General features: G+C 42.6%; 1 protein-coding gene across 13 annotated transcripts in view; it reads right to left on the bottom strand.

Annotated features, from left to right (window-relative positions):
* The window catches only part of FUT8 (fucosyltransferase 8), a 144,341-nt gene that overhangs the window by 58,781 nt on the left and 66,288 nt on the right, over positions 1-19,272 (bottom strand). For 8 of the 13 annotated variants that reach the window (XR_015055188.1, XM_085870197.1, XM_085870199.1 and 5 more), the window contains 3 exons: positions 10,874-11,295; positions 10,451-10,524; positions 10,063-10,306 (listed from right to left, as the gene is read on the bottom strand). Coding sequence is in view for 12 of the 13 variants with exons in the window: in XM_085870197.1 (XP_085726323.1) it covers positions 10,063-10,306; positions 10,451-10,524; positions 10,874-11,088 (533 nt within the window). In the remaining variant the exon portion in view is untranslated. Of the gene's footprint in view, positions 1-10,062; positions 10,307-10,450; positions 10,554-10,873; positions 11,296-16,866; positions 16,980-19,272 lie in introns of those variants that run through there. The other 5 variants (XM_085870200.1, XM_085870203.1, XM_085870205.1 and 2 more) reach the window with 2 other exon arrangements.

Below are 19,272 nucleotides of genomic sequence, written 5' to 3'. Positions count from 1 at the left end.
GAGGGAACAGTGGGATTGAAGAGAGCATGGAAGGTGGTTCCACAGGTGGGGGGGATTAAAAAAAATTTAAAGAGTAATAAATGAGTGGAGGTGAGCAGTGATTCTGGATTTAGGCGGTTTCAATAAAAGGTGGTTGCTGGTTGACCATGTGTGTCTTGCAGATAACTGTGGGGTGGGACAAAGCCTGAAGAGGACAGAGGGTGAAAGACCAGAAATGAGACGGAAGAAGGTGGAGAGACCACCGACCTGTCGGCTATGGCGAAGTGATATGCCCATAGACTCAGCTTCAACGCGAGAGATTCCAATGATATTGAAGGCCTTTGTTTCCATAGCATCAAGCTGAGCAAGATGAGGCAGGCAAGCCACCCCAGAAGGAAGAGTAATACTACATTGAGCTGCGGATGAAAGCTTCGTCGGTGGATAGAAACTCAGGTGTGCCAAGGAAGGACTTTACACAACGGAGGATGCCCAGTCGGGGTCTGGCTTTGGAGGCCAATTTTGAAATGTGGTTTGCCCAAGAGAGATCAAGGCTGAGAGTGAGACCTAAGAGTGAGTGACTGAACTTCTTTGAGATTGTTGTTGAGAAAGTATATGGAAGGGTCTGCGGTACGGTCCTTTTGGAGAGGAAGAGTGAGTGCGAGGGATTTCTCAGGATAGAAAGACATGTTCCAAGTGTTTGACCAGTTTGTGATTTTGTCAAGGGCTGAGGAGAGGGAAGAGGCTACTGTTTGGCTGTCAGAAGGGTGAGGGAACTCATGTCAGATAGTCGAGTCATCAGAAAAGAGATAAAGAGGATTTTACAGAGATTTGGAGGGATCATTGATGAAGATTAGGAATAATAGGGGGCCTAGAACACTGCCTTGTGGAACTCCAGCTTTGACAGGGAGGATAAGAAAGGGTTCCATGGAGAGCCACACATCGGATGTGAGAGTGGAGGAAGTCAGCAATCCAAAAGTAGAGTTGGCCTTGGATTCCATAGGCAGAGAGTTTGGAGAACAATGTAGGATGCCAGATTATATCAAAAGCTCGAGATATGTCCAGAGAGACAACCCTAATCTCATGTTTGACATTGAGGGCCTCCCTCCATTGTTGGGAGAGTAGAAGCAGTATGTCAAAGGTGGAGTGACCAGGTCTGAATCCAAATTGATGATCTGAGATGAGTCTGTTGGAGTAAAGGAATGATTTTATGTTCACTGCAATGATGGATTCCATGACCTTGCTGATGATTGTAAACAAGCTAATTGGTCTGTAGTTAAGGGGATCCATTTTTGCACTTTTTTGTGTAATGCTATGATGTTGACTGATTTCCAAGCAGACGGAAGAAGACCTATGGTAAATGACAGGGTGAAAAGGGCAGAAAAGAGGAAGGGAAATAGCAGCGCAGCAGATTTTTAGGACACATGAGCTAATGCCATCCGGTCAGGCGACCACCTGACCCAACGAGAAGACATTCTCAACCACTGAGAACAACATTTTAAGACCTTGCTTAATCAACACAGCGATGTTGACTGGTCAGTCATTAATTGGGTTGCATAGAGACCCATCCTCTATGAAATAGCAGGAGATCCAGATGTGGATGAGGTGGTCAAAGCCCCAGGAGTATATGGCATTCCACCTGAGGTCCTGAAGAAAGGTAGACCTGACCAATTCAGGAGTCTCCATCGCTCATTCATTGAATCTGGCAAAGTGAATGTGTTCCTCAGGAAAGGAAAAATGGCACCATCATTGCCTTGCATAAAAAGAAGTATCCTTTTACATGTGGAAACAACAGAGGTATTATCCTGCTATTGGTTGCTGGAAAGGTTCTTGCCAGAGTAGTACTAAAATGTCGAAAGCCTCAAATAGAAAAACTCCTCCCAGAGACCCAAAGTAGATTCCTCGAAGGTCAGTCTACAGTTCATTAGATATGTTTGTTTTGAGACTACTGCAAGAAAAATGTAGGGAGCAGAGGCAGGACTAACACCTTGTTTCAATTGGCTGATTTCAGGCTTTTGACTCAGTAGACTGAGATCTTACATGGAGATTGCCTGAAAAGAGTGGTGTTCAATCAACAAAACTCATTAACTTGATTTTCAGCTTCCATGCAGGTATGCAAGCAAAGGTATCTATCAATGAGGAAACAACTTCAAAGTTTGACATCATGACAGGTTTCCACCAAGGCTACATTTTCGGTCCCACCTGCTTCACCAGCACATTCAGTTCTGTGATTGGAATGGCACTTGAGGGTTTGGTAGATCAAGGGTTTGGTGTTTGCTACAAGCTGGATGGCAACTTGTTTAACTTGCACAGGCTAAGGACTGGCAAGTCCCTGCTAGATATCATCAGAGAACTCCTTTATGCAGATGATTCCACAGATGATTCCATTATTCTTTATGCAGAATAACATGGAGGAACTGCAGAAAAAATTGATGCCCTGCATGATGCCTGCACAAGGTGGGGACTGGCAATTAGTAAAGAAAATAAATAGAGATACGACACCCACCAACACAATCAGCTGCAGTGATTCCCATTATTCTTGGAGACATCCCATTAAAATAACGGACAAGATCATGTACTTGGGAAGCGTGATCACCAGTGATGGAAACCTGGATGGTAAAATCCAGAAGAGATCAGCCAGTGCAACATCCATGTTGCATTCACTCCAGAGTCGAGTGTGGTGTCGTTCAGGTCTATCCCTCAACACGAAGCTAATTGTATACCGCCATGTCTTGGCAATACTGCTATATGGTAGCGACACCTGGGATACCCTAAATAAACACCCACACAGGCTGGAGATGTTCCACCAGAGATGCTTATAAATGCCACATGATGCATATTCGCTCGTGGCAAAAGATCACTAATATGGAAGTTCTAGCCCATGCCAACATTATAACCACAAGAATGATGGTAAGAACATCAAGAAGGAGGTAGCTGGGTCACGTGTGCCCTATGCCAGACCATCATGTCCCCCAAAGAGAGTACTTTTTTGTGAACTTTCCGCTTGAACTTGTCCATGTAGTAGGCCCTGTAAATGTTGGAAGGATGTCATCAAGGAAGACCTAAATTATTGTTACAGTTGTGGGGTAGATTGAGGAATTTAATAGGGAATTTAGCATTGAATAGAGTCGTTTGGTCCGTGGACGTGTAGGAGGCACCTCAATTTAATCAAATAGGGAAACTTTGAGCTTAAGTGTAACATGTCACCACACAGGGGGGGAGAAACCGCAGTCACCAATATTTCCCGTGGATGGCAGAGATCTTCTCGCACATCCGCCTCAATGCAGCCACCACCAAGCAGAGGCATGCTGTACGGCCCGGATCGCTCGGGCTGCTTGGTGTCCGGACGAAGCAAGCGCATTGATCAGCGCCAACCACAGCACACTGGGTAACATGCCACGAAGCGGGTGTACTGACTGGAGGGTCGTCGGCCTCGCAGAGAGCATGGCCCGGGAGTTCGGTGCAGGGCGGTTCATGTCACTGTGTTCAGAGCAAGACAATTCCACAGCTCGGCGAAGTCTCGCCGGATGTAAAATAAGGCCGCTTCCCGCCATGGCGGCCGGGTCGTGTGGTGGCCGGGGCCCAATGGGAGCGCCCAATTCGGGTGATGATGTATCGTTTTAGGTCATCGCCCCCACTTTGCACAATGGATCCTATAAAAGGACGGATCGCCGCGCCATCCGTTGTGGTCATGGTTGTCCTCGTCCTCTTTGCTCAGCCTTGGATCGATGTCTGCATACGCCTGCTGCTCTGCAAGTCCAGTCTGCCACTCCGCCCACTTGTTCTCAATCTCCGCCTTCTCCACCTCCTCGCTGCTGACTCCGCTTTCTCCACCCAACCGCCTGACTCCGCCTGCTTGACTCCACCTTCTCCACCCACTCACCGCTGGCTACACCTAAAACCTTCTCTCATGCCTAACGGTCTCGCCTATTCTCTGGATCGGCGCGGACACTGCACCGGAGCCGTAGCCAAGCAGGGGACGACGCGCCAACTCTCAAGGTGGGATCGTTCAGCAGAGCATCCCGTCAAAACGTACTGGGTGGTGCAATCGGTCAACCGTGCAAGGTATTACGAGACCGTTAGCCTCATCCCATCTCCTTTCTTCTCATTAACTCCTCTTTATTGGGGTGTGTGTGTGTGTGTGTGTGTGTGTGTGTGTGTGTGTGTGTGTGTGTGTGTGTGTGTGTGTGTGTGTGTGTGTGTGTGTGTGTGTATTGGCGCCAGTCCTAGCTTTAAGTTAAGATTGCAGAAAATATATCGGAACAGCTGTGCTCTGTATCTGCTTTAACAAGTTGCTCATTTCGCTGATGCACCACACATTTCTTTTGATCCCTGCTTTACATACAACAATAAACTACCTTCACTGTGCCACATATTTTTCCTCGCCTGCCTGTAATAAATGTTTATGCAGAAATGTTCCCAGCTCATTGTTGTCTTTTCCTTCATTGATCCAGCATGGTCCGTATCCTAACCCAGCCGGGACTTTATTCCCAACGATCAATTCTTTGAGCCGGTACGTTCCCTGGCAGTGTCACTCGGCTGCATCTGATCCGGTAAGGTGACCCGCTTCGGACAAGACGTACCGAGGGCGTGTCCCCCGGTAATTAGGTCATGTGATTATTTTTAGGTAACCGGATAAACCTTACACGGAGGACCCTAAGTCACGTGGTTGAGTTATTGGCATTCACGGTCAGTTAGCGACCCGCCGCGACATGGAGTTATCCGTGTGCGATGGCCTACGATTCCGAGGAGTCTGGTTGGAACCCACATAGCTTCCCCCCCCCCCCCCTTCGTGGTCTTCTTAACCCGACCCCCGGCCGCAACAATACATATATATATATACACATATATATACATATATATATATATATATATATATATATATACACATATATATACATATATATATATATATATATATATATACATATATATATATATATATATATATATATATACACATATATATACATATATATATATATATAATGAGCCTGGTGTTGGCGCAGTGGTTAGGGCAGCGGCTTGGGATCCAAGAGGTCCTGAGTTCAAGCCCCGTTGAGCCACTGAATTAATACACCAGGGGGTTGACTCAGCCTGTCATCCTTCCGAGGTCGGCGAAATGAGTACCAGTATACTGGGCCGGTGTATACCCCGGTTAAAATAGGTGTACCATATCCCTGTGTCGTAAGAGGCGACCAGGGTTGCGTCAGGAAGGGCATCCGGCGTAAAACATGTGCCAAATCACTATGCGGATCATACGGATGATCCGCTGTGGCGACCCCTAACGGGAGCAGCCGAAAGAAGAAGAAGATATATATATATATATATATATATATATATATATATATATATATATATATATATATATATATACACACACATATATACATATTATATATATATATATATATATATATATATATATATATATATATATATATATATATATATATATATATATATATATAGTACTATGCAAGCATTTGAATTTTTTGCACTTTTGTGGTGTGCTATTCAGTGACATACAAGAAGCATGGGTAAAAAAAGTGATGGCACTCAAGAAGGCAAAGGCAAAGATAGGATACAAAGCATTGACTGATTCTATAAAATGACACTGTTCCTGTTACTTACCAAAGCAGTTTGCTTCGCATCCATTTAACATTTAAAAGGGCTGTTAACTTACAATAATATCCACATATTATTGTTATCACTAACCTTGTAATTTGATGGATTTACCCGAAAGTATGAACACCAATGGAATAGCGCAAACTTTTGCAAAGTGCTGTGTATCCAGTAGACTCTTAAATACTGTATTGCGGGTTTAGCTATGGTCGTTTCCACCATTCCCAGGCAATTTCTCGGTATACCTATTTAGTTTTCATGGGGCTCAATTTCAACGTTTTGTGTTTTTTTAATTATTTTTTTTTAACCATAATTGTGAATCCTCTTTTCCGACAATGTGTGTGGTTACCTCGCACCAGAAGCCTTTCATAGTTTATAGAGCACCCTTAATAATAATAATAAACTAATCTACTGGGCGGTATACAGAATACATAAAAGCGATGCAAATATCCCTGTAAGTGTTGCTGCAAATGCTCCCCAAACTGTTTATCGTGCACTGTTAATGATGGTGCTCAAGCGTAAAGTGATGGACAAAGGTGAATCTCGAGTAATAAGACAGACAACAGTGATGACCTTGTATGAAAGAAAGGGGGGAGGAAATCGCCCTCCTCGAGGGGCGATTGGTGGGGGGGAGGGCGGGGGGGTTCGCTGTTTTATGGAGCTGCTGAACAATTTATACATTAACACATCGATAGATTATAAAGGGAAACAACTTAAGAGATTATATTAACCAGATTCTGTGGTGTAATGGTCAGTGTCGCTCTGAGTCTGGGAGGTCGGTTGTGTCATACCAAATACTTAAAAAGTGGTATTTGCTGCTTCCTTTGCTTGATATTCAGCATTTAAAAGTTTAACCCCCACAGACCTCCCTAGACAGTGATTTTTTTTGTTTTTAATGCCGTGAATAAACTTTGGTACATCACGGGTGACGAAGGTTGTGGTCAAGTTTCATCAAAATTGTGTGTGTAGTTTCGGAGGAGAGAGCAAATACTCATTTTGGGTATGTCAAATCCCCCCACCCACTAATGAGTACAGGTTTTGATGTGGTAAATACATCTTCGTTAGGCATCAGATTAAGCCTGGTGTTGGCTTAGTGGTTAGCGTGGCAGCTTGCGATCCTAAGGTCCTGAGTTCAAGCCCCGTTGGCCGCTGAATTAAAATACACCAGGAGGTTGACTCAGCCCGTCATCCTTCCAAAGTCGGCAAATCAGCACCAGTGTACTGGTAAGGGGGACACTGCATCAGTGGCATAGCCGCATCCCAACCAATGATGCAACCATCAGCCACAGGCTGCACTCGATAGAGAGAGGGAGGCATCAGATATGAAGTCTATGGCCAAGTGTCACGGACTGACTGACTGACTCACTCACTCACTCACTCACCTACGGACACTGCTCCATTGCATAAGCTCACCTGATTAAAATCCAGGTGAACTAATAATGGGTGTGGGGAGAAGTAAGGGGTAGGGGAGGGTGCAGGGGGTGGACAAGATGGACACAGAAGCAAACAAACCCTCAGGAAGGTAAAACTTGAAATTTAGAAAGAGGTGGGCTTGGTTACCAGGGGTAGAAAATATCATGATTTTGGATGGGGGGTTATCTGAAATGGTGGAAATTATGATGCAGTACTACAGTGACTTGTTTGTGATGAAGTGAGACAAGCGATATGCAAGTAATGGCCATAGGTGTACCGTCTCGGTTTATGACTTTATCGAATGGTAATACCATGACTCACACAACAAATGTGATCCTTACTGCTCTCAGAGAAGGGTAGGTAAGTTACAAATAATCCGCCAACCCCTATACAGTAGTGACTTTCCATCTTGTGAGGTTTTTCCCTTTGCAACAATGAAAATAACATCTGGGTCATAGAAAGTTTATGAATAATGAAGACCTCAAAGTACATGACGTGAAATGGCTATATTCTGTTCCCAAAGATTTTGACACAGATGGCATCAAGGCACTAACACATTGATGTGAAAGTTTGTGTGCATCAGGGGAATACCTTGTAAAGTTGAAGTTTCATCAAATCACCTGTAATTTTAAATTGTATTTCTCATATTAAAAAAAAAAGTATGCCTCGACCTTGAAATATCCTTGTGCGCTATTAAATGGGTAAGAAGCTAAATTCAAGTCTTACAGATACTGCATCGTACATGTGCAAGGTTTGAAATATATGTTTAAATTTAAAACGGATTATTAAGTTCGTCAGCCTGCAAGAGGAATTGAAGATGAAATGAAGAAGATTGGGAGGGTTATATGTGGCCATGAAGGAGCCGAGGCAAATTCATGATATTTTCCGAAAAACGGTTTCAACTGTCTTTTAGGTTTAGATATTTTTATCAATGGACTCATTCACATATATGCACATTACTAATACTGTAGAATCTTTTTAACCCTCCTCCCACTTCGAGTTTAACCCTTTGAACACTTGCGGCAGTTTTAGCAGCCGCTAGCCAAATATCCAAATACCCGAGCGGCCGGTTTGCCGGCCGCTATTCAAACCTCCATTTTTCTACAGGGAACCTCGGGTGGGGGAGCCAAAAGTCTAAGGAGCTCAGGATTCAAAAGGGCTAATTTTATTCATACTTGTTTGTAGAAGTAAATTTGCACACAGAGAAAGGTCATTCATACCATTTCCAAATATGAAGTGGCCGTGTGTGAACAAACAAATGCTTTACGACAAATAAGAATTGCATTTATGAGGCGAATTTGACGTAACCAGCAATCAAATCTGGATAGGACAGATCAAAAGTGAGAAGACAACTCACCGAGCTACCCTGCAAGGATGCAAGAAGCCACGTTATGCACGAGCAATCCTCCGAATGGAAGTGGGCTGACAGGATGGCCTAGAGGTACGCACACTCTCCTCTAAGCTGTCTGGCCTGGATTTGTATCCCGATCTAGCTGTAAACCGTCATCCTGGTGTTTCAAAGGCAGGGCGATTAAATAAATGTGTGTGCTGTCCCTCGGATGGACGTTAAAAACGGGCGTCCCATCTTGACAGCATTCATTGGTGGACATTAAAGATCACATGGTGTCCGTTGCGAAGAGTATGTGAGCAATCACCGACACCATGGCCAAATTCAAAATTCCTGTCCTAACCAGTAACGGGCATTGCATCAGCGGCACTGCCACACCCTCAGCCAATGATGCTACCCTGCCGCCTTGTGCTGCATACAAATGAATAAGAATAATAATGGAAGCTTCTCATACTCTTCTGGAATAATCCAGATGGCCCCAACTATTTAAGTACACATCACATTACCCAACACAAAACATAGGAAGGTCATGAATGGTACTGTCTGGGATGCTGAATGTGATTTTACAAGCCATCAATACATCAATAGACACTAGTATACTGAACTTCTGCACAAGTCAAAACAAGATTTCAATTATTGCTTCATTCACCATATTCTCAGTCTGATTCCCTCAGACCTCTAATAGTTTTTGAAATCCAAAAATTAAATAAATACAAGTTCCAGGTCAAATTCCAAGGGTCAGAAGACGCATCATTTTGAAATAAGACACTTGTGGGGGTCAAATGATGCTGTCATGAAAACTGTCGAGGGTATTGGACTCATTTGATGGGATATTTGACTGCAATTGGTTGAGGCAGTGTTGAAAAGGTTTTTGGAGGGTGGAGGGTGGAGGGAGGAATGTGTGTGGGGGGGAGGGGGCTCCACTCTCTACTTCAAGACAATAATTTTTCTGTTGACATCCGTATTTCTGCGACTATACATTAAGATAAAGACCATAAAATCTGTACTCAGATGTACAGGCAAAAGACCCTGAAACGGTAAACCTGAATAACAAATAAAATGGCTATAACTAAAGCCTATCTATAAAATAACTAAATGAGATTTGACTGTGACGTAAAATTAGTAAATAATTAACTGTGCAAAAAAACAAACCACTTTGAATTGACAGAGTCAGAGAAATGGAAAAACAGTGCCACCGCCTTATATCACGTCACCCATTCTTAGCCACAATCTTTATTATCCCCATTAACCCTTCCTACCCCAACACCCTTACTTGCAAGTTTCAGTGTTTCCTCCCCTCTTCTTTTCCTGTTCCTTCATTCCCTTGCTTATTGTTTCCAATTCTTTCCCCAGTGCAGTATTGTAAGTTCCTAGTTCTGTTACTTTGCTCTTCCATGAGCCTTGATCTTGGTGAGGGGGGGGGGGGAAGGTAACATAATCAAACAGCTTCAACTGGATTCCTCCTAATTCATTGCTCACCCATCCCGATTCCTTCAATCATCTCTTGGCTCATGGTCAAGCAAAAAAGGCCAACTTTTTGGAAGAAATTAAAAAAAAAATTCTTCTTTTTTTGTTTACTTTGATTTGTCCTGCCATTAAACAATAAAGATAATCTTAATTTTAAAGACAAGATTAATCAAAAGAAACAAAATTATACATTTTATGTGCTTGCTTTCCAAGACTCAAAAGCCCTTTCTCACCTGTGCCGATCTCCCATGTCCTCAAGAAGTGAAGAAATTTTGTCTTTGCTCTGAGAAGCTTCTTCTTGCAGCTTCTTTAGCTCACTGCGCACAAAGAACCAAAGTTCTTTAACTCCATTCTCCACTTTCCGTTGGAGACGTTCCTGCTCTGCACCAGGACCTGGGCTATTATTCGTCCCGACAACGTCAGCCCCCAAGTAAACATCTGCGTTCCGGAGGTGCTCGCCTTTCTCACCCGCTGGTTCTGCAAAGAGGAGGAATTTTAGAAAATATCAAAACATATGCACCATGACAAGAGTGCCAAGCCCTGAGTAAGCCAACGCATGTGTCCTACTATTACAAACACAAACAAAAACAAATGAATGCTCCAGCTTCCAATCCAACTTGCCTGATTGAAAGTGCTGCTTGTAGGAGGCGATTTTCTCCATCATAATGAGCTGCTTCCGTCGTCTCCCAGGGGTCCTGCAAAACCAATGCACACACTACCAAGGCTGCAAAATGAAAATAAAAAATAAACGCTCTTTGCCTCCACTCGTAAAGACTTCAATCACTGACAGTGAGGAATTTTTCAAATCACCAGACCATCCATCCTGAATCTTAGGCCTACTCAGCTGACACTGATTGAATCTGGTATCTAGTATATTAAGGGTACTTGAACCCAAAAGCTGTCCTATAAAGACATGGGGGAGAGCGAGAAAAAAAAACATCAAGACAAATCTAATCCAGTCATAAGTCTAACAGCAAAGACAACAAGAGGAGGAGAAGAAGGAGGAGGAGAGGAAGGAGAAGGGCGGGGGGGGACCGATATTACCGAAGGTCTTCTGCCATGATTCTCAGATCCTCATTCTGCTTCCGCAACCTCTCCAACTTGGCCATGATTCCTCCAAGCTCCCATTGTTCACTTGAGCCCAACCCGAGTTCTGGATCCGGATCACGACTCAGTCGGCTACCCAGGTAGATCAGCAGCGATGCCCAGGCAAGCAAAACAAGCAGTGCCCAATGCCAAGGTGGCAACCACATTCGCATGGTGCCCTACGACCGCAGAGTTGTCAGAAGCCTCTTTTCTCGGGCACCTCCACTCCACAGGAAATGTACACTTCTGGTGTGCAGATAGCCCGAGACAGACCACGAAAGCAATGTCCAAAAGGCTGCACCTCAAGACCTTACTTGCTGACCAGGCCTTTCAAGTGCCGAAGACAATTTTATGTGGTACCATGGCAACCTCCTCGTTTTCTGTTCACGCACAAACACAGGCACGGCATATCCACTTGGCTTGGTGACATCATTTTCAAGTTCGATTTTTACAGGATACTCAAAAATGTACTCAAGAATTTTGTTCATTCATCTATTAATCACTTTAATTACCAATTAACAACATGAAAAATAAGTATGTGGATATACTGAAGATGCCCCAATAGCAAAACATGTAAAACTAGAAGGGCACTCGGTGGAGCGCATGCCTCCGTCGCGCAATGCCCGATGCAGTAGAACATATCAGGCCAGATAAACTTTTGAAATATCGTGCTACATCAGGTTTTTGGCCATATCTGTCAATGGTGAAAAATTACTTTAGAAATTGAAAAATTCTAGTATCTGGATTTGGATTTGGATTTGGATCTTCACCAAAATCTAATCCAGTCGTCCTAGTCACACACCCAACCTGTCCGCCAAGTGTCATCCGAATCCGTCGACAACTTTTTGAAAAATATCCTACAAACAGAAGACAGACAGACAGATGGGTGAAAACATAAACTCTGTCCACCTTCGGTGGCAGAGGTGATAAAATAATTGGTTATTCACAGAAAACGCGGCCATAATAAGAGACAGTCTGCCTCATAATGATGCATGTATCGCATCACTAGCCATGTTAATTTATGCACATCTTCTGTAGTGAACTTAAATATATGATGCAACACAAGCTTGACTAAATTGGCTGTAATACTGGTCCTAAAGTCTACCTTGGGGGAGGGAGGGGGGGGGTATCATGAAATCTTGTGCCTCTACATAACTACTCAAGAGAGATAAACAAGCTTAACATTACCTCCTTCCTGTAAGTTACTGCCAACTACTACAATAATTATCAGGACAGATTATGATACGAATTATTCCATCCAATAACAGACAACACAGATGTACAAAGCTCACTGGTGAGCTATCCCCTTTTCAATTTTGCCTTTTACAGGCCACTTAATATGACTCGCAGGTAAAATTCCACCCAATTCAAAATATGACTTCAACAACATCATGCAAAGAACAGTTAAATATCATGGGACTTTAATACTGTCAAGCCACGTGCTCCTGAAAGATGTTACTTGGTTAAATCGAGCCCCCCACAAACTCAAGTGCTCAACAACCCACCCCACCCGCACCCCCCCTTCCCTCCAAGCCCATGGACTTCAATCGCATCCCCTCTCCAAGTCTTCAAAACCCCTCCAACCACAAGTCCTCAACCCCATCCCCACAAGTCTTCAACCCCATTCTCTCAACTCTGTCTTCCCCACCCCCTTTCTTCTCATATCATTATCCCCACGCTTTTTGGGGAAAAAAAACAAGAGGGGGGTGGGAATATTGCAACTCGCTGTTTGTCCGTCTGTCCGTCCGTCCCGCTATCACCTCCTAAACGGTTAGGCAGGAATTCACAAAACTTGGTAGTTATGATCACCACATGGCACAAAGGTACAAGAGAAGTGTCGCTTTTGGCCCCTGCCCCCTGGGGCAGGGTCAAAAGGTCCAATACCAAAACATTTAATTACAGTCACATCATTTAACATTTTGTAATGAAAATTTTTCTGCAATCAACATTGGGGGGCACATGAAATATGCAACGATTTTTTGGGATTTGACCCCAGGTTCATACTCCAGGGGGTGGGCACCGAGGGTCACAGGGGTCAAAACGGGGGGGGGGGGATCTTTTAACTCTAAATTTGATATTGGATCATTTTGCAACTTTGTTTTGGGTGGGAAGCATGGGAATTTGCGATGGCACAACATCGACTTTGCTCGAGTTACATATTTTTTTTCCATTACCTCATCAAAATGGTGAAATCTAGAACTCTTTCCCCATGTCATTCCCAACTTGATCTACTCCTACCTCCTCATAACCTACTTCCTCACTTCTCCTTTCACCCCATTAACAATCTCGGTAGCAGCGAGATATGTCTCACAAGAACAATTATCCAAACTACCTTCAGGCTTCGGGTTCCACATTTACAATGTCGTGAGATATGTTTCGCAGAAATCCCATGGAATTGCCACACTCAAGTGATTGCGAGTAGCCTAATTGTTATTAAATTATAATCTGAAATTATCTTCTTTGTGATGCATTAAATACAACGTTGAAATGAGGTAATGATGACACACCATTAAATTCAAAATCTCATGAGATTGCATCATCACGATATGTGATGGAGGGACAGAGAAGCATATTATTACGGACTAGACTTACTTCTGCCTTGACTTGAGGAATGGGGGGGGGGGGGGGTGAGGAACCTGCCTTGACTGACTCAAACATCATTTTTTCACACTTCACTTTACAAATTAAAAATTCCTTAAAACCAAACATTATTAATAAATATTGGATTCCATCGTTAGTCCATATATTCAATTTATCACGTACAAGGTTTTTCTAAGTATTTTTGAAGTACTATTTATATACACCCCGGGAACATGAAAAAATAAAATTAGACTACAGTTCGATCCCCAACTTTAGTTTTCCCGAACCGGGAACCCTACCCTTGTTCTTCTAGTCCCCTTCCCTCCCCCACTCTGTCCCCCTCCCCACATCACGTCCGACCAGATACATTCAAAATGGCATCATAACCAATTCTCAAGCAGAGAACCCCACCCCTCACTCTTCTACTTCCCCCCCTCCTATCCCCTCACTACTCCCACCACCGACGCTCTTCTACTTCCCATCCTTTCTCTCACCACTCCCCCTTCCCACATCACGACCAACCAGCGACATTCAAAACAGATATTAGAATGCTTTTTGTCTAAAAACACCAATATCTGTCAGATTTTTCTCACCTTTTCTGCAACAGAAACTTAAAACCATCTCAATGACGACAAAAAAAATGAAATCAAATTGTGAAGAGTTAAGATAAAGCCGAGAGAGTGTAAGAAACTGCGAGCCTAACAAAAGAGGCCACACGAAACAAACAAAATGGTGGCGATTTAATTTTGAAGTCCCGCTCTGAATGGGGTTCGCACCTCTCGTAACTGAGAAGCCCCACCCCAAACGGACAGACAGACTGACTGGCGGAGATTATAATTTATATAAATATAAATATGGATATGGATTGCAGCTTATTGCTCCATGTGGACCATGTGTAATTCTGGCCTGTCTTGATTTCACTCTGTTAAATTAAAAACATTTGTGCATATCAGTTTGCCTGTCTGCAATTTCAACAAGAAAAAGAGCAATCATAGATTGCAGACCCTCACCAGGACTTGTTTTGTGTGGTGTTTGTGTAGATTTGTGTATTGCTGTGTTATGTAATTAATAAGAGATATAATTAGAACTGCCATTTTATAACTGCTGGCAGTGATGACCGGGTACCAAGACGTATCACTTTGATCGGACACCTGACCCTGACCCATGACGTTTTTTATTATTATTAAATTGAATTCGGAATGGGATTAAAATAAATTCAATTCAAATCAAATGGAAGACCAAATACGTACAGTTCTGCATTGGAGTAATCAGAAGGAACCCAAACGAGCAAAAAGCAAAGATGACATCATCAGAAGGACCCTGGATAGCATTCACATTTCAGCTGCTACTCCTCTACCCTCAAACCAGCCTGGTGTTGGCTTAGTGGCTAGGGGGGGGGGGCTTGGGATTCTAGGCTCCTGAGTTCAAGCCTCGTCGGCCGCTGAATTAATACACCAGGGGGGTCGACTCAGCCTGGCATCCTTCCGGGGTCGGCGAAATGAGTACCAGTTCCAGTGTGTGTACTGGTAGAGGGGCACTGCATCAGCGACACAGTCACGCTTCAATAAATGATAGCTACCCCGGCAGCTAATTTGCCATATGACCACCACCACTACCCTCAAACCCATGCAGGCGCAGCCAAGTGAACCTTATTCAAAAAAAAATAAAAAAATAAAAAGAACCCAGTTCAAAAAAATTAATAATTGTGCCTGCCAGACCATGTGTCCGATCAAGTTGAAATTTAAAACATGTATTCCCCATCATTTCTAGATTTAATTCTAAAGTTTCACATTGATTGATTAAGCGGTTCAAGAGAAACAAGAGCCATGTCATCAAGGTTTTGTCTTCACCAGAAGAAGATGAAGAAGAAGACGAAGAAGAACAAGAACAAGAACAAGAACAAGAACAAGAACAAGAACAAGAACAAGAACAAGAACAAGAAAAAAAAGAACAACGCGGAGCTCTCTTAGAGCCAGTGTTCACAACGTGACTAAAAATTATTTAATATTCTTCTTCAATCCAATGTGGCTGCCAAATCATGTGACCTATCAATTATTCCTTGACAACCTTGTACACACAAGGCTTGGGGAACATTTGTGTGAAGTTTCCCCTCGATCTGTCAAGGAGTTCTGGAGAAGAAGATTTTTTATAGGTTTTAGGATAAATCCAATATAGATGCCAAAGCATGTGACCTATGATGTCATATGTGTGCACCTTTTGTTCCTCATGGGTAGGTGGTCATACCTGTAAAGTTTCACCTCGATCTGTTTAGCCATTGCAGAGAAGATTTTTGAAGGTTTAAAAAAACAAAAACAAAAAACAACATGGCTGCCAAATCACATGACCGGTGACATCAATTTGTTTTATCTGTGGACCATTTTATCCTGAGTCTACCCTCAAAAATTTTCATACTGCTCAGATGTGGCATTGTACATATGCAATTATGACGTCATAACGAAGGCACCTATGACATCATTAAAAAATCACATTCCCCAGGAGGAGTACTTGCCATGTGCCAAGTTTCAATTTTTTCCTTGGTGCGGTTTCAGAGATACAGAGGTCCAAAGTTTTTTCCATTTTTCCAACATGGCTGCCACACCACGTAAACTATGACATCATAACTTTCAATGAAACATTCCACATGAGTCGTTGCTCCTTTGGTCAAAATTTAGTCTCAATCTGACAAGCGTTTGTGGAGAAAAACACCAAAGTTCTATGCGGACAAACAAACAGACAGACAGACAAACAAACAAACAAACAAGCAGTCATGGACTGGTACTTACGAAATCGTCAACTTGACCTCTGACCTTGTCTAATAAAAGCTGTCTCTCGAGAAGGTCGCGACGCAAACCAGAAGTTTCTACGATGATTCTGTACCAAACCATCAAAAATCGAATGTTTTGGATGTTTGACCTCACTGTGACCTTGACCTTTGACCGATTTTGACCAAAATCTAATCAGCGCTAGCCATCACCCTTCTGAATCACGTGGTGTAATTTGACATTGGTAGCTTCTTCCGTTCGCGAGTTATCGTGCCTACAAACAAACAAACAAACACACAAGCAAACAAACACACAAACAGAAACGGAAGTGATCAATATACATACGAAATCTTTAGATTTTGTAGGTAACAAATGGACCCAAATGCAATTCCCTCTCCTTTGACGAGGGTAATAAAACGAAAAATGAAATTAAAACAAGTAAAAATTCATGACAACACACGTCAAGCAATAAAACTTACAAGACAACCCAGGTAGATACAACGAACCAATTCAGGCAGTCATTCAATTGCTTCATTTAAACATCACATGCAGCTCCTGGAATTGCCATCATTTGATCAAATGAGATCCATCCATCCATCAGGACCATACCCTGTGCAGAGCGTTGGTGCTGCTTAAGCAGTCTCCTTGGCTATCGGGCACAATCCTGGACGGTTCGCCACTCCGACACAGGATACCAGCATGCTGGCACTCGTTTTTCCGACCTCAGAAGGATGACAGGCAGAGTCAACCCCACCTGGTATTAATTAAACAGCTAAGTGGGATTTCAACTCAGGATCCGAGGATCCCAAGCCCACCACCCTTACCATGAAGCCAACACCAGGCATAAATGGGATGAAAATATGATTTTTTTAATTTTATTCCAGAATAAAAACCTTTCCCTTCAGAATATTTCCAGTTCATAGGCATTTCATTCAACTTGACTCCTAATGATATACCGATATAAAAGCAACAGGAGAATTTGTTCCGCAACGAGCCAGATTGCCTTTCTCATTAAATGGCAGGGCAATGCATCTCCATTGAACACCCATCTGGATCGACAACAAGCAAATAACACACAGAGGCCTATTAAAGTCTGGCTGTTATAAATCGATAAACCAATCGTTTCAGCAACTTTAAAACAGGAGAGCCAATCACAGAGCCCCTCACAATGGGGGGGGGGGGGGAGGAAAGCACCTCCTTTAATCCGGGAGCCGACGTGCATAAATTATCGGTAGCTAGCTCCATCAAGGACAAAAGGACATCGAGGAAGATCAAAATGTTTGCTTGTGGCTCTCAAAAAACATACATGGCACATCAAGGGGGAATGGGGAGGAAATTGGACTGGTCTTCAATGGTGGAACATCTTTCATGGTGAGAGCACATTTCCACAACATTAAGGCCCATATTCTTCAAATTTCAACATCTGATTGTCATGTATTCTGAGACCATGAAAGATGTTCCTCCATTGAAGGATTTCCATGGGCAATGTTTTTAATTTTCTTCCAAATTTAAAACAAGAACATCGTTCTAACGGAAAGTTAAACCAAATCGTGTTAAAGTTAAACTTCATAATGGGACAGCAATTTATCTTCATGTGTAGGTTTGCCTCAAGATGTATGAATCTAGATGTGCACATCAAACCGAGAAACAACGGAGAGAAGTACAAAACCTCTAAACGGGGCAGCATCAAATGAAATGGTAAATGGAATCCATTGTTAAGCACCTTGTCCTGTCCGACATTTTAAAGATCATTTTGGGAGTTAAACTGACCATAAAATGGAAACAGCAAATTAGCTCCTTGTTTTGCAATTTGGCTGGAAGTTATGACTCAACCTCAGCAGGTTAAATGTTTCAGATTTAAAATGCAGCTCCGCTCGCTTATGATCTACTGTCTCCAGTAAAATGCAAAGTCAGAGAATCGACATTATAGAACCTGCTCCGATGTTAACAACATCAACATAAGATCCCAAAAAGGATTTTTAAAGCACTACCTGTTTTTCTTAAATAAGTCGTGATTGGTGACACTTTATAACACATACTACATCTGTGAGTTCCATTAATTTGACATATTTTGAAGAAAATAATCTTCAACATAATGCCTGTTTTATTCAACACAGGAAAAACTAGAAGGGCACTCAGTGGAGCGCATACCTCCGCCACGCAATGCCTGATCCACGAGAACATATCGGGCCCAATACATTTTTGAAATATCATTCCATATATCGTTCTTGGCCCTATCTCTCAATGATGAAGAATCACTTTAAAAATTAAATAATTCTCGTATCCAGATCTGGATTCAGATCTTCACCAAAATTGAATCAATTCTTTCTTGTCACACACCCAAAGTGTCCACCAAATTTAATCAGAATCCGTCCACTTTTTGAAATATTGTGCTATATATTGTTTTTAGGGCTATCTCTCAATGGTGAAGAATCACTTTAAAAATTCTAGTAGTCGGATCTGGATCCAGATCTTCATCAAAATCTAATCAGTTTCTACTTGTCACACAAAATTTCACCCCTTTTTCTTGAATTGAAATTGAAGAATTTTCACCCCTTTTCTGTCTGTTTGAACTTGTCACACAAATGTCACACAAAAACCTGTCCACAAAATTTCATTCAGATCCGTCCACAACTTTTTAAGATATCCTGTACACAAACAAACAAACAGACAGAAAGGGGTGAAAATATAACCTCCTTCACCTTCGGTGGTGGAGGTAACAAAGTCAACACTTCCAATGTAGTCTCATTCACCAGCTTGAAAGAAGGAAGACGTCACCAAAAAAAAAACCTCTGTGGTCTCATGCAAACACTAAAAACAAATTGTAGCAATTTCATTGTACAAGAAAGTTCATGTAATGTCTCCCAAATAGAGAACAACAAAAAAAACGACATCTGAAAGAAGGCTGCATTGTCTTTGCTGTCGGAAGAAAGCATCTTCAAAGCAATATTTCCGAGTTTTCCATCAGACTTATGGCAGAACAACATCTTCCAATGTGAAATGTAATTTGCCAAA

The sequence above is a fragment of the Eptatretus burgeri genome, chromosome 2 (assembly GCF_056783735.1).
Source record: "Eptatretus burgeri isolate ZD-2024b chromosome 2, Ebu_testis_v1, whole genome shotgun sequence".
NCBI lineage: Eukaryota > Metazoa > Chordata > Myxini > Myxiniformes > Myxinidae > Eptatretus > Eptatretus burgeri.
This window is presented reverse-complemented; position numbering and strand designations above follow the sequence as displayed.